Source organism: Miniopterus schreibersii (genome assembly GCF_964146895.1).
Source record: "Miniopterus schreibersii genome assembly, chromosome: 5".
NCBI lineage: Eukaryota > Metazoa > Chordata > Mammalia > Chiroptera > Miniopteridae > Miniopterus > Miniopterus schreibersii.
The window spans coordinates 37,372,694-37,387,643 of record NC_138106.1 but is presented as its reverse complement, the minus strand read 5'-3'; the positions used below and the strand labels follow the sequence as shown (position 1 = coordinate 37,387,643).

Genomic DNA, 14,950 nt, shown 5'->3' with positions numbered 1-14,950 from the left:
AGTTTCCTCATCTATAAAATAGGAATAATGATGGTATCTACATCACAGGGTTGTTAGGAGGATCCGGTGGGTTAATATAATCAAGACCCCTAAAGGGCCTGGCACAGAAAAGTGCTCTTTCAGTGTTGGCCATTGTCACTAAGCACATGGGGCTTCCCTGGGGCTGAGGCAGCCCAGCAGAGTGGTCACTGGCCAGGCTCCGGAGAGGACCCCTTGAGTACACACTCCTTCCTACTGTGTGCTAGCTATGTGACCTGGAGCGATTCATGTAGCCTTCCTGTACCTACATTTTTTCATCTGGGAAAAGTGGAGGTGATAATAATATTAGCTCCCTCAGAGGGCTGCTGTTGGGACTACATGTGCTAATACATATGAATTGTTTAGAAAAGCATCTCGCTCATATTAAGCCCTGGGTAAATGTCAGTTATTATTATTCCCTGGCTATAAGGAACCCTGAAGATGATATGGCCCCTATTTGTTTAAAGAGACATTGAATATAAAAGATTTTGTTTTCTCTCCTCAGTTTTTAGGGCATTTACTTCTGAATTTTAGAAAGAAGGTGTGCCGGTCAGATAGAATCCTTTATCCCTTGAAAACAGGAAAAACATTTAGGTACCTTTCTGAAACTGTCCTCAAGTCCTTTCCTCCTTATGATGCAAGAATAGGAAAGGACTCCTGGGGTCATGTCACCCACACCTCAGCCTCCAGACAGGGCTGTGTTCACCACAGACAGCATTTCTAATGGAGGAACAGGAGGCATTTTCCCGATGAGAGGAACCAAGATCACGATTCTGCCGCATTTCCCACTGCCATATTGGTGATCATCAGCTCAAGGCAGGGTTGCCTGCTTTACATTTTAACTTGCTTTTGGGATTTTAGGGAAAAACTTTAGAAGTGGCCCTCTAAAGGGAAACAGAAGCTTTCAGGCTTGGGGCAAGAGACTTTTTCTTTCCTTCTATGCTGTTTATCTGTAGACACACTGCAAGTTGAAGGACAAGGGGCTAGTTACCCTACTGTGATTGAGTTTCAAGGACAAAGGCTAGATTGGCTCTAGATGAAGGTTCCAGAGGGCAGGTCTGTCTTTCTGTTATCTTTTCCAGTCCTGGAGGAGAGGGAATGGTACAGTAGAACACATGTTGGACAAAACCTCCAATGTAAGCAATGTTCTTAGGAGGAAAGACTCAATGCACTAGATCAAGAACTTTGAAATACTGACACCTCTTACAAAGGCAAAGGTAACAAGAAAAGATGGGGAGTGGGGTGGTGATAAGAGTAGGGAAGGAAGTCACTAAGAAGGAAAAACAGAAGAAAAGAAGAAAGAGGCAGGAAGAGAAGACAGCATAAACACCTAACAAGGAAGCAGCTCTGGGCCCAGGAGTGGGTCTGGCAAGATAAGTCGTCATGAGTTATACCCACGCATTTAAACCAGAGCTAAGGCGCCTGGGCCCAGGGCCTGAACTCCCTGAACTCCCTGTCCAACACAAGCTCCAAATTCTTAGAATCCAGACTGGTAGAGCTGGAGCAATCCTCTGAAATCATCTACCCAACTAGCTCACTAGCCCCTCTGCACTCTCCCTAAGTCTTTCTGTGTAAATGCCTCCATGGCAGGAGACTCATTATATCTGTTCACTGGGGCACTCCAAACATTCCCAAACCCTTCCTCCCGCTATACTGACATAAAATCCGCCTCCCTGTAACTTCAACGGGTTTGTCCTCTATTGCATAAGTGGGGTTTCAATGATATTTTCTTTCTTTTTCTTTTCTTTTATTTCAGAGAGAGAAAGGGAGAGAGAGATATATATAGAAACATCAATGATGAGAGAGAGTAATTGAACGGTTGCCTCCTGTACACGCCTTACTGAGGATCAAGCCCTCAACCTAGGCATGTGCCCTGACCGGGAATTGAACGTGACCTCCTGGTTCATAGGTTGAATGATGCTAAACCACTGAGCCACGCTGGCAGGCTTCTGGTGGTTTTCTGAGCAACAGAGGCATATGTTAGATCTCCTGCCTTAGGGCTTTTCCAGATTCAGCAACCTGCAAGCTGTGTGTCCATTGGCAAGTTACTTAATCTCTCTGTGCCTCAGTTTCCTGTCTATAAAGTGCAGATAATAATTGTAGAGACTACTTTCAGTGCTGTTATTATGAAGATTAAATAAAGTAATCTGTAGAGAATTATATATGCCATGAACAAGTCATATATTAAGTGCTCAGTAAACTTCAGCTGCTGAAATTGTGCAATAGATTGCGGGCTCCTCCAAGACACAGACTGAATCATATTTATCTCTGTATCTCTGGCTGAGCATTTGGTACAAAAAAAAAAAAGTTTACTGAATGACTAAATAATTAATTGGCAAGAGCTCTATTCTGGTGTAAATCCCTATACATAATCTTATGTCTGTGACAACCTCATAAAAACCCATCCCTCAACTCCTCCTGTGCCTCCAATTTAGCCACTATTTATTACTACTTAATCCAGAAATACCCAACTTCTTTTCCCAAGATGGAATGGAGAAACTTGGCTTGAGGCAAAGCTCACAAGAGTCACACTCCAGGCATCAAGTCCAACCCCGTGGAGAAAGTCCTGCGCTGTATCCTTGTAGATTGATGTGCTACATGGTAAGGACATGTGGACCCATGGGTGCAGGCCTTCCAGAGGGCTAGAGCCTGAGACAGATTTAAGCAAAGAGGAGTAAGAAAGCTCTTCTGGAGAAACTAGATCAGAAAGCAGATAAGATGAGAAGAGATGGGACAGGAAGAGGGCAGAAAACCTGGGGAGAAAGACGGGAAGCTAACCTGGGCCCTGAGTCTAGCTGGAGAGCTAGAGCCTTCAGGGATGTCAGCAACACCTGGGAAGCACAAGTGGACTAGGGTAACACTTCCAGTCACCAAACAGAAATGGTGCTTCTGGGGAATGAAGAGAATCATTAAGGGAAAACTTTACTGGAGTTGGGGCCAAGAGCAAAATGCTCTACTAGGAAGTTAGATATTATGGAACTGCTTGTTAAAAGTGCTGAGCACTTTCCCACTCATCAACTCATGCCCACCCCAGTCTTTCACAAAGTCAGCGCTGAGCCCAGGACTCAATCGGTGTGTTCAGGTTCCTTAGGTGAACTCTCACCTTTCTTGGGCAGAAAACCACAGACCAAGTGCCTGCTGGATCTGTTTAAGATACACAAAAAAAAGGTGGGCAAATTTTGACTTAAAAAAAAATTTCCCCCCTAAAAAATCCACACTGCATTTCCTGTGGTGGGATCCGGGAGCAGCCCCAGAGTTCACTACCCTGGAGACCCCTTTTCTAGGGGCTCTCTCCTAACATTTGGCATCTTTCCACCCCACCGCTAGCACTTGGGGTGGTTGGCAGAGCATGCCGGCAGAACAGAGCTCCCTCATCAGCCCTAGCATCCTGGGGGAGAGCAGAGAGCCTCCCCGTGGTCTTCACTGAAGGGGGTACAAGGTGGGGGAGATGGGACAGGATTGCTTATTTGTTTGTTTCCTGGAACACCCTGTTAAGAATCTCAGCAATTGCAGTTAGTGCCCGTTCGTTTGGCAAGCAGAGTAGCTTCTCGTTGTTCCCAGCTGCACGGGATCTAATTCGCAAACACACCATCTTGCATTCAACACTTAAATGGAAAACAAGCAGCTCCGGGAGGGAGGCGGGAGGTCCAACTCTGCAAGCCCTTTTCGAAGGGATTTATGTTTCTAGGTCGGTTGACTGGTTGGTGCTGTCCCCAGAGAGGATTTCGTTGAGCGCCGACCCTCTCTCGTCTCGGATCCCAAACTCATTCTGGTGGAGGTTATAAACTGCAATTAAACCTGGGGAGAAAACGGGATTTGGTTCTGCCTTAGGCCTTGCCAGTATAAAATAGTAACTAAAATCTGTTTGAGAGCTCAGATTTTAAAGGGAGATACTGCTTATTCTTCCCCACTGGAAACCTGGTTAAAGGAAATTAAGGCCTCTCTTAAAGGTAACTAAGATTAGAGGGCTCGGTTTCCTTTTTCTGTGTTTCTGTGGGCCGAACGCCCAGGTCGGTCAGCGAGTTTCTCTCTGGGTGGAATGACGAATTCCTCTCGCCTGCATTCTAAAATGATAACTTTGCTTGATGCTGCAGCTGTGAACGTCTGTCGCCCAGCGGCCCAATACTGGCGGTAGCGCGTTGCTAGTGGGAGAAATGGGTGAATGGGGAAGAGGGAAGAGCTATGCCTAAGTGAAAAGTTGGGAGAGCTGCGAGGAGACAAGTAACCGCAGCTCCTCCGGGTCTCGGCCCCTTTAAGTGCTTCACTGACTCAGCTAAGCTTCCCCCTCAGGTCGCGTTTTTTATGAATGAAAAACGTCCTTACATTCATTATATAAACAAGCCTGTGCTGATTGGTCAATGGCCCCCGGTGCATAGATTATGTAAAACAGATCCCGGAGGGGAAGGGAGGGACGCGCAGTTGACCAATGGGAGCCGGAGTTGATGGGGCGGCTTGGCTGGATTTGCCCGCAGACAGGGTAAACAAGAGATGATAGACAGCTGAGCGAGCAACCTTGGACCAATGAGAACGCGGCTTGGCTAGGGCTATGGGCCAATGGCGGCGGGTGGAGCAGCGGGCCCCGGGGGGCCGGCCCAGTGCTCCAGCCTGGCAGGCAGCTGCGGCACAGAGTCCAGCGGCTAGTGCGCGGAGCGGTTCACTGTCCCCAGAGCGGTTCGGCCCAGCCATTTGCTTAGGCGCTCAGGCCCGGTGCGCGCGTGCGTGAGCGCGCCTGCGCCCCGGGGCCGCTGCAAGGGGAAGAGAGCCACCGCCTCAGGTGAGGGGGCATCGAGGGGGTGGGGGGCATCAGAGGGGGTGTCCAGGAACGGGTCTGAAGGGCCCTAGAGTTTACGGGCTGAATCAGAATCTTCAAATCAGGGTGCACTTTTTATTTGTGCTGAGCCCCCCCCCGGGGCTGACCGCCCCATCCTCTCGCGGCCCGGTCCGGTTCGGTTTCTGAGAGGCGTCGGGCGGGGGTGGCTAACGGTTCCGGAGCGTGTGGAGAGCGGGTTTCCGCACGTCGCGGGGGAGGCGCTCCGGAGTGCGAAGTGCGGGGGCTCCTGGGCGGGGATGGGGGGCGCGGAGTTGCGGAGCTTTACAGTCTCTGGAGATCTGAGAGCCCGGAGGGGACTTGGAGGCTCGCGAGAAGAGACGCTCGACGGAGCTTTGCAGTGGGGAGGAGGGGGCCGAAAGCAGTTTAGGGGGAATATTTGGGAGGTGATGCCCCCAGAGCACCAGGAGGGGTTAAGTGACATTAGGCATGTGCAGCCTGCGGGGTTGGGGGTCGGCCCGGAACTTATGCAGGCCTTGCAAGTTTCACATTGTGGAAAGTGGACACCCAAGCCCCCAGCAGACTGAGAGCGTCAGGCTGCACGGCGATTCTCGAGAAATCCGCGAGCATCAGAACAGCAGCTTGGGGATGGTGGGGGGAAAACGGGTGCAGGGGGCGGGGGGATGGAAAGATGCTGTAGCTTCGCGCAGGATTGGGGATCTAACCTCATTTTCGAGAAGAGGGGACCTCTGGGGAAAACAGAACTCCTGCTTGAGGAGGGGTGCCAAGGAGGGATGTTTGGAGGGTCTTTGGGGGGGAAGGAGAGGAATTGGGGGATGTTGGTAGCGCCCGGCGCCGCACTCGTTTTAATGAATGTGAGTGACTTTATGAATGAAGCGGGTTTCTTTCGTTGATTCTCTGCGGCTTTTTTTTTTTTCTTTCCCTTTTTGTGAATGAAGCATTGAGCTTGCTTCCTAAAACGCTGGGGTGAGGGGCCTGCGTCGGAGGCTGGGCGTGCGCTGGGAGTGGGGGCGGGGGCGCATCTGAAGGAGTTTTCATGAATGGGGAAGGCTGGGAATTGGGTGGAAGTGTGTCTTGTTTTGTGAATGGGGCCCAGCGCGAGGGATCCAGTTACAGCCTTTACCTGCTGTGGCTGCCGCGGCAAGCTCTCCCATTCATAAAACCAGGGCCGCTGTGCGCCGCGGGGGAGGGGCTGGATCGCTCCGCTGCGCCGTGTTAAAGTTTTCCTGGGGGCACAGAGAAGGGGGGGGCGCAAAGGAAGTGGTTTAAACTGGATGAACTAGAGCCTTCACTTCAGGTTTAAATATATACACATATATACTTTGAACACGATTTTTCTAGCTAGCCCTTGAACTCTGAAGGCTGCTTTAAAGATTCTCAATGCCTCTTGAATTCGCTTATGGCACCTTCTTTCTTTTATTTAATTTTAAAACTATATTTTTTTTCTCTTCATGGTGAAGTATTTTGCAACGTATTTCATCATGAGACTCCGAAAATCTCTCCCCCTCAGAAATCCCCCTCGGATCTCTTACCCGTTGCCCCCTTCCCCCAATAGACATTTACAGAACTTCTAAGGCCATGATTTAATCCCACAGGTTTTTGAAGGGCACTGAAGACTCGTTTTCATGCCCCTCAACTCAATGCTGGTGATTTTCAGATTTTGTATATGGGTTGGTGACATTTGAGAAAGCCTTTATTCTGAACGTTTTAGCGATATTTGGCAGGCACGCAAGCAGGCAAGTGGGAGTGTTTTTGTAGGAAATTATGAACTGTGTGCAGTTTTGCTCCTCTCCCTCTTTCTCTTTGACTTTGAAAATATCTGATTACTTGGGCCAAAGTGCTGAGAGGAGGCTGGCCGTGAAGGGCTTCCTCGCATCCTGCTCACCAAAATTTGATATGCTCCACACAGTGTGAAAAACAAATTGGATGGAATTGTCCAATGAGAAAAAGGTCCCCATTAAAAATTTATATACAAGTTAAACAAAAGAATTATCCTTAAGCATTTTACATTGTTTAAAGCTGGAGTGAGTGAAATTGTTTTCCCCATTTTGTTGACTTAACTGTGTTTTCTTATTTGGAGAATAAGTGTTCAGGAAGATGGTACCTTCCTAAAATTGTTATTTTATTCCTCCCAAATTGGAAAAAAGTTCCCTCCTCTCCATTTTGACCCCCAACCTCTCTTCCCAGACCCAAGGCTTGACAGTACTGAAACAACTTCAATTTTATTTTTTGGCATGTTTGGGGGGAAAATGGACATCACTATAAGGAAAAAAACTGAATTTTCTTTTCATGGATCTGTTCCTTTTAATGCTTTTAAAAAAAGGTCTGTGGTAGAGATGCATTTAAAATATTGCAATGGAATTTAGTTTCCTTTATCCATTATTTTTCATAGCTTTTTTATTCTTTTAGAAATTGCAGATATCATAGATCTCTCTGTAAGTTGCCATGGAGATTATTTGTGACATTACCAGACACTACACCTGTTTGGACAGAAGGTTTAGGTTTTAACAAAGAGTTGTGTGAAGATAACTATATCTCTGATCGATATATTCATGGAACTATATATAGTGTTTTGCCACTGACCTACAAAATACTTTTAGAAACACTATGTATGTCAGATTCTTAATTGCCAATAATTTGGAATGCTTAAACCCAGTTTTCTACTTCCTGTCACTGTACTGTTAAAATTAAATTACATTAAAAAAAACAACCCTAACACTACAAATGCCTTGGAGAATCTTCTATTGGAGAGAACTTGAAATCACCGTTTTTAATGAAAATAAGCCCCCCCTTTTTAAAAATAGGGGACAGATAATAGCAAACCTATACTCTGATGATAGAGAAAGTACAAAGGATGAATAAATGGATTTGGCACTAAGTACACTATAAACTTTTGATGCCCTTAAACCCAGAGTTAGTCTGTAAAGCTAACACCTTGAGTGGGCTTTAAGTACCTCAAAGAAAGGTAATGATTTACACAGGCCCTAAAGAAAGAATAGTATGAAATTATTTCATTTCTCTTCCTCCCCCACTCAGTTAAAATCTCCCAAATTCATATTACAGGAGGACCCCTTTCCCCCCCCCCGAAATTACTCAATGCTGAAACCTTTCAAAGTGATATTAGAGACGTTGGAAGCACCATGGATGGGTTTTATGACCAGCAAGTCCCTTTTATGGTCCCAGGGGTAAGTTCATGTGGCTTTTGGTTTGTTTTGTCCCCTCTTCAAATTCGAGTCTTCTCCTTATTGATTTAGTAATACCACCCCCTTCAAGACCCCTTTATTACACTTGAGTCTTCACTGTCTGTTTACCTTTTTCAGAAATCTAGATCAGAGGAATGTAGAGGGCGGCCTGTGATTGACAGAAAGAGGAAGTTTTTGGACACAGATCTGGCTCATGATTCTGAAGGTAGTGAAGCTTTTCCCTCTGTGTTATGGCTTCCTCAAGTGGCTCCCAGTGAAAGCACCCCGTAGACTCTTCCTCTTCTCCCTAGCAGAGGAGTTCTCATTCAGGTGTCTTTTGTTTTCAATTCCAGAGTTGTTTCAGGATCTCAGTCAACTTCAAGAGGCTTGGTTAGCTGAAGGCAAGTTTCTTGGCTGTCCTATTTTCCATATAAAACATTTTACTGTGCTTTTTAATAAAACTTAAAGATCTAAAATAAAAATCTCTTTTCCAGCACAAGTTCCTGATGATGAACAGTTTGTCCCAGATTTTCAGTCTGATAACTGTAAGTACCTTTCTGGTGGTGGCTCATTTGTTCTGAAATTGTTTGGTCTTGGATTATCCATGTCTTTTCAGTTATAGTCAGCATATTTGAACAGTGGAATTTATTTTGTTTCTTTTAATAATTCAAAGTTAATCCTCAAAACATTTGTTTCATTCCTTATTGAAATTATTTCTAAAGTGCTTTTATTCTGTTGCAGATAAGATTTACTGAACATAATTTAACCCTAAATTTCTTTTTCCCTAAGAATATTGCAAGGCTTCAATCTCAAAATTATAAATTAATTTGACATTGTATATAAGATGTTGGACCAAACATCCATTAACCAGACATTATCTTACAGTGTTTTTTGTTTTTTAAATTAAGTCCTTGATGCAAATCATGAGCCTGACAGTTTTTTTCTTTTAAAGGTGCAGAAAATGATTAATGGAAGATTCAGTTAATTGTGGCTTCACCTAATATGTTGTCAATTTTGTTTTTAAGTTGAAAAAGGGTGGTCACCGGGTGACCTGATTTACTTCTAATTTTCATGTAGTTGTCAGGACTTTATCATTCAGAGAAGAGTAAAAACTTTTTTTAAAATGGTCATTAAGTACTCATGTCATTGAGATAACAAATACAGTGGCAAGCTCAAAAGACAGCTCTCCAAGCTGGCAGGGGTGTGGTTAGCTTTTGCACTCATCTTTCAGAGCTGTCCTCAACAGGTTTGGGGAGCTTTTATGGTCCAGGCAGAGCTATCAAGGACAAAGCTGGCTGATGAAATTTGAGCAGCACAGGGCAGCTCTAGAGAGCATTAGTCACTGGCGAATGAGCAGGTTTAAGAGAGGCCTGGAGAAAATGCTGCCTCTCTTGAGAGTTGCATCATAGAGAAATTCATGTCTCTTAGTCATAGTTTATAATAGCAAGCACCTGAGCCAGGCAAGGATTCGATTTCTCATTTTGTACCAACAAATTCTTCCCAGTTTTGTTTTAGAGAGAGAGAGAGAAAGAAAATGAGTGACATAAAGAGAGAAAATGCCCTGGGAGAGAGTATGTCTTTGGATCTCAGTAAAATCTTGCTGTTCTAAATCATTAAATGAAAGATCAGAGGTACCAGCTAAACATTCTTTAATGATAGGTCTCATATTCAAGGCGCAATGCCATGAGACTTTAAAAGAAAATAAACTATACCCCACAGATGCATGGTTACCCCAGCTTTGTCACAGCTTGCTGTGGATGTTTTGTTAGGAAAGTAAATGATGTTAATTTTTGCCCTTTGATTGCTTTTAAGTTTTGGAAAGCTTGCCACTGAAAGGCTAAATAAAGATAACCCAAAGTGTTCGTGCGTGTATGTAGGTAAGATAAAAGCAGGATTTGTAATCCCACCCTGTTCTGTGTTGATGATTTGGCCCAGCCTTTCCAGTTCTTGCTCGGAGCAGCATAAACTGCAGTCTGTTTGGGAGGTGGCTTTCTTGGCAGAGGTTCGTTGAAATGCTTTTATGACACTTCTGTTTGTTTCACTGTAACCCAAAAGAGTTAAAGGGAGGTGAGATGACTGCATTCAGATTGATTTCATGTGCTGAGGCAGAGGTATGTTCTTTAGAGAAAGATGTCAGCAAACAGGATTTATATTTGGAGAGATATTTATCTGCAGGAATAAGCTAAAAGGGAAGGAATCAATAAATGGGTTTTGGCTCCTTAGAAGTAATTCCTGCTTGGCGAATAGAATGTGCTAAATTCTTTAATTAAATTGCCATACCTAAAATGGAGGTGCTTTGGGAGATATTTCTGCTTACCAAGTGTGCTATGTTTTTTACTTTGTTTGCTTTTTGCTTTAACTTCTTAAGGTTGAGCTTTTCGGTCTTTTACGGATAAAACAGATGGTTGAATAGCCTCAAAAGGTATTTTAATAATTCTTTCCCCCTCTCTGACTGTTACATTTCTGGAGGTGGAGCGTCAAGAAGAATAGATTTAAATGGATACACTTGCTTAGTGGTTAGAGAAGAACACTAATGTGGGATGGTGTGTCCTCTGTCCGTCTGACCTTGCTGTTGTGTGTGACTCGTTTGACTCCTCTTGAAACTGACAATGTAGACACATGGGGGCTGGCAGAGCCCAGGGCTGGGCCCGCTCTCCTCTGAGTACATCTCACAGCCTTGGGCTGAGCATCAGCTTCTATTCCTATCACCCAGAAGAGCCTATGATTATACCAGGGGAGAGGGAGAAACTCATTCAGATTTAATGAAACTTTGTAAGTTGCTTTGAATCGACTAGTCCATGAACTATAAAACAAACTTGCACCTGCCTGGTAAAGCAAACCTTTTCCCTACAGTAGCAGAAGCTTTTGAAACAAATGCTCTACTATGGCCTGCTATGTCTAAGAGTCTACCTTTCCTGTTAATGCTGATTTGATTAATTGTGTATTGTGCATGTGCGAGAGTATGAGAGAGAAGAGGAAATATTATATAGGTAATTGTTCTTATTTTAGAATGTCAGTTTTGAAGATAATGGTGTACTTTTTTCAGTAAGCACTTAGAAGGTCAACTTCTAAAGAGATTATATTTTATAAGTGTTCCAAATTTAGGTTCCTACCCATAGGCATCCATCTGTAAGTGTGATTCGAATAAATGAAACCATTGTTCTTATAAGTCTTATACAAATGCCCATCTTACTTCTAGCTGTACAGGTTTTACCTTACTTCACAAATACAAACAGTAAGGTATCCCCCACCTGGAAACTCTTAAAGGTCAAATTCAAGGGAATAAAAAGTGCAACCTATACCCCATAGGGGTTCTGCCAGTGCCCCCCGTTGTCCCTTGATCCTGAGAAGTAACCCTGAAGATCCCAGATTGTTTGAGCTGGAAAAGTCTTGTCCAATCCCTTCATTTTACAAAGGGTATAATATAAGGTCTGGATAGCTGGAGAGACTGACTAATGATAGCGGCAAATAGGAGGGGTTAGATGAAATGAGGAGAAGAAGAAGTTATAAAATTATATCCTTAAAGAAGCTCTCACAAAGCTACAGAGGCAGGGGTCCTGGCATGTTCAGGTGTGCTCAGGGCTCTCCCTCATTATTTCAGATACCTCGGGACAGCCCTCAGGAGAGCCTTAGGGAGACTGCTGGCTGCCCGGTTCAAAACCTCAGTTCTCTTCATTCCGTGATCCTGAGAAACTTACTAAATATCTTGGTGCTCTGAGTTTTTTCCATCTAGGATTTGGAAGAGAGAGAAATTACAAAACAGAAAATTACAAAACTGACCTTTCCTAGAAGACATATTAGCGTGTATACAGATAAAACTGTGTGTTATATGTCCTATATATTATAAATGAGTGTGTGTGCATATCTGTGTAAGTGTGTGTATGGCTAAATATGTGTATTAACACAGATAGCTACAAACCAGGGAATGTGTGTCAGTAGATAGATGTGTACACATTTTTACTATACATTTTCACAGAACTAACTACAAATCAAAACCATAGATAAAATTGGAACTCAAAATTGTTAGATTTGGGGTGGGGTAGGGGTTACATTCATTCTTCTAGACTGAGTGCTTGGGCACTTAAGGGTGTTACTAGATTTTAACATATTGAAATAGTTGGGTTTTTTTAATGCAGATTTCAATTTTTTAAAAATCTTATTCATTTATTTCGATTGTGATATTGTGAATGTTTACCAACATCACAAATAACAAGTACTTCGTGCTGGGGAGAAAGCATGATAAAATCTTATTTTAAAACCATGGCCTCCATATCAAATATAATTTAGAGAATTGTTTTAAAATCCAAGTGACCTTATTTTCCCCTTGAAGTGTTCTTTTTAAATATGTGTTTCAAAAAGAGTGGCTGGACTGGAGGAAGTGCAAGTAATTTTCTAAGGACTGTCTAATTAACTGATGAAATTGACTTTTCATAAATACATTGCAATAGCTGACTGGGGAAATAAGATTAACCGTTATGACAGCCCTTGAACCTAAAACACATTGATCTTGATCCTGTTTCAGCATGAGATTATCCAGTTGGATTTTTTCTTTTTTTCTAAGTCTGAGATTGATATAGTAGAGGCAGTGCCTTCTTTTTTAGAGCGAACACATCATTTTGGACCCAGAGTTAGTGTAGCAAACTCTAGGTTTACTTGTTTTGTGGTCTTGGCCATTTCGATTTGAAAGGATCATTCTAAAGTCTTTTTTGTTATGGAAGGTAAGAAAGTAAACTTTAAAAATGAGAGTGTTGAGAGAGTCAAGGCTATCAACTTATCCTTTTCGGGAGCTAGTAGTTGGGAAGGGAGGGAGAAGAAAGGAGAGAGCTGAAGAAAGCTGGAGGAAAACGGGTGGGGTGAGATTATTTCACTGCCCGTTTCCAGTGTACTTTCAAAGTCTTTGTGAGCTAGCGCACTACCTGACCACTGAAGGGTGCTAAATGATTGGAGATCCTTCCTATTTTGATAGCCTCCAAGAGCCTTCGACTCAAGACTCTTAAGAAACCAAGACCTAGAGTTCCCACTTAACTAAAAGAGCCATATGTTTGTACAAAATCTGTTCTCCTCTAACTTTAATTCAGTTAGGCTTATTAAAAACAATGGATTTTTCTCTGCCTCTTAGATGTCTTTCTGCTCGTAGTCCTCTAATAAAATCTAGTAACCTTTTCAGTCCTTTGTGTTTGGTGAGAAAGACTTGGGATGGGGAATTTTATCTGGGTCGGCCTGGTAGATCACTTAGGTAGATTCCAGGGGTAACAAAATCCTGACACCAATCAAGAAAGTACCATCTATCGCCTGTTTTCAATCTTCACTTTTACAAGATGAAGACCAGCAGCGTGATAAAGCTGAGAATTTGTACTATCTGCCGTTTCTACCCTCTAGTAGTATCACTGGTGATGGAAGTAGGTGAGCTGTGTGATTCTCTCTACCAAGAAACTGTTCCCTCCACATGTTTCTCAGGTTTTAATGATGGGAAAGTACATCCAGGCTCAGAGGCTGACAGCCCCTGTTGGGCACATGGCTGCCCTTGAGGCAGCTTGGGCCCCATCTGTGCCCTGGCACACGGTGCTTCTCTACTTGGAATCTGAGGAGCTCAGAGTCTTGTCATGTTGCAGCTCCCAGCTCTTGGACAAGTGCCAGGCATGCTGATGCCAGTCCCAGATTAGGTTGCTTTTTTAAAAATTCATTTTGTGAACTCATCAAGCTCATTTAACAAAGGCTTTGGTCGTCAGTTTCTATCATTGTCCCATCCCTCTTAGAGGCTCTGCCTAAAGAAGGGGCAAAATAATAGGCCCTCGTGTGCATGCAGATGGACCGGTGTGTGTGTGTAACCGTAATGTAAGTACACCTTTGGTCTTGGCGGGTAGATAATGGACTAGCAACTCTTTTCAGGAAAAGAGCCCCCACACAAAAGGACCCTGCATAGCATATAAAGGAGGCTCCCCTGCCTAGAAGGAGGAAGCATCTAGGGGAAAGTTAAGGCAGAGGGTGCAAGATGCCAGGGAGCAGGATAAGATCTAGTTTTTAAAAGGCCAGGTGTTTGAGACTGATCTGCAGAACAGCCAAGACACTGAACCTGATTCTGTGGTCAGAAAGACTTCAGAGAAATGTTTCTGGAGTCACTGCCTGAGAGTGCACAGAGGCGGGGGAGGCGGCAGCAGTGAGAAGAGGTATAAACATTAAGACATTTGAAAATAACCAAATATTTTATAAAAAAGAGGAAACAACTAAAACTTATTTCCTGGATTTAATTTTCACAAAGTAGTATGCTTTTCCTTGAAATAAAGTCTGATTGTCAGACTGACTGGCTTCATCAGATCTCTCTCAGGGTGATTATGAAGGTTTGAAAAAAATCTCGAAGAAACCAAACCAGTTTTTAGCCTTGTACTTTACACTGTCCTTGGAGTAGATTTCACCCTGCAGCCCCAGATCTCCACTGCTCTTCCCTTTGGATGTCTCATGGGCATTCAGGGGGAATTATAAACCTTACAGGCTGGACACAGAGCCAGGAAACGAACTGTGAGTCTGTTCATAATAGGTAGCTTGCCTCTCCCCCTCTGCAGCCCGAGAATCTAGGAGTGTCTCCAGAGACCCTCTCCCTTGGGGAGAAAGCCAGGTGGCTCCCGATGTAGCAATTGGCAATGAATGCAAAAGCAAGGAGTCTGGAAAGGCCAGCTTCCAGAGAAAGCTGTCCTCTAATGCAAACCAGCTCACCCCCGGGGGCAGGAGAAATACCACTGAAGTCTTTTTCTCAGCTGGTAGCTACAGTCAGATTCTGAACCGGGCAGCGCAAGATAGTTTTCTTTTGCCTCTCGCCCTTTGCCAGAGGGCACTTGCCCACCCCACCGGGCGCAGACTTGCACACCCTTGCAGATTTCAGCCCGAGCCTTGGCCATCCGAGTCCCTGGGAGGGTGCGGAGCAGGCAGGCGCCTGCAGTGTCTGAATTTCTTACATAAACACAGC

General features: G+C 44.1%; 1 protein-coding gene across 1 annotated transcript in view; it reads left to right on the top strand.

Moving 5' to 3' along the window:
* The first annotated feature begins 4,628 nt into the window (after positions 1-4,628).
* The window catches only part of ETV5 (ETS variant transcription factor 5), a 56,776-nt gene continuing 46,454 nt past the window's right edge, over positions 4,629-14,950 (top strand). Inside the window, exons 1-5 of the mRNA XM_081139033.1 lie at positions 4,629-4,792; positions 7,871-7,992; positions 8,128-8,215; positions 8,343-8,390; positions 8,484-8,534. Coding sequence (XP_080995159.1) covers positions 7,948-7,992; positions 8,128-8,215; positions 8,343-8,390; positions 8,484-8,534 — 232 coding nt within the window. The 5' untranslated portion in view covers positions 4,629-4,792; positions 7,871-7,947. The remainder of the gene's footprint in view (positions 4,793-7,870; positions 7,993-8,127; positions 8,216-8,342; positions 8,391-8,483; positions 8,535-14,950) is intronic.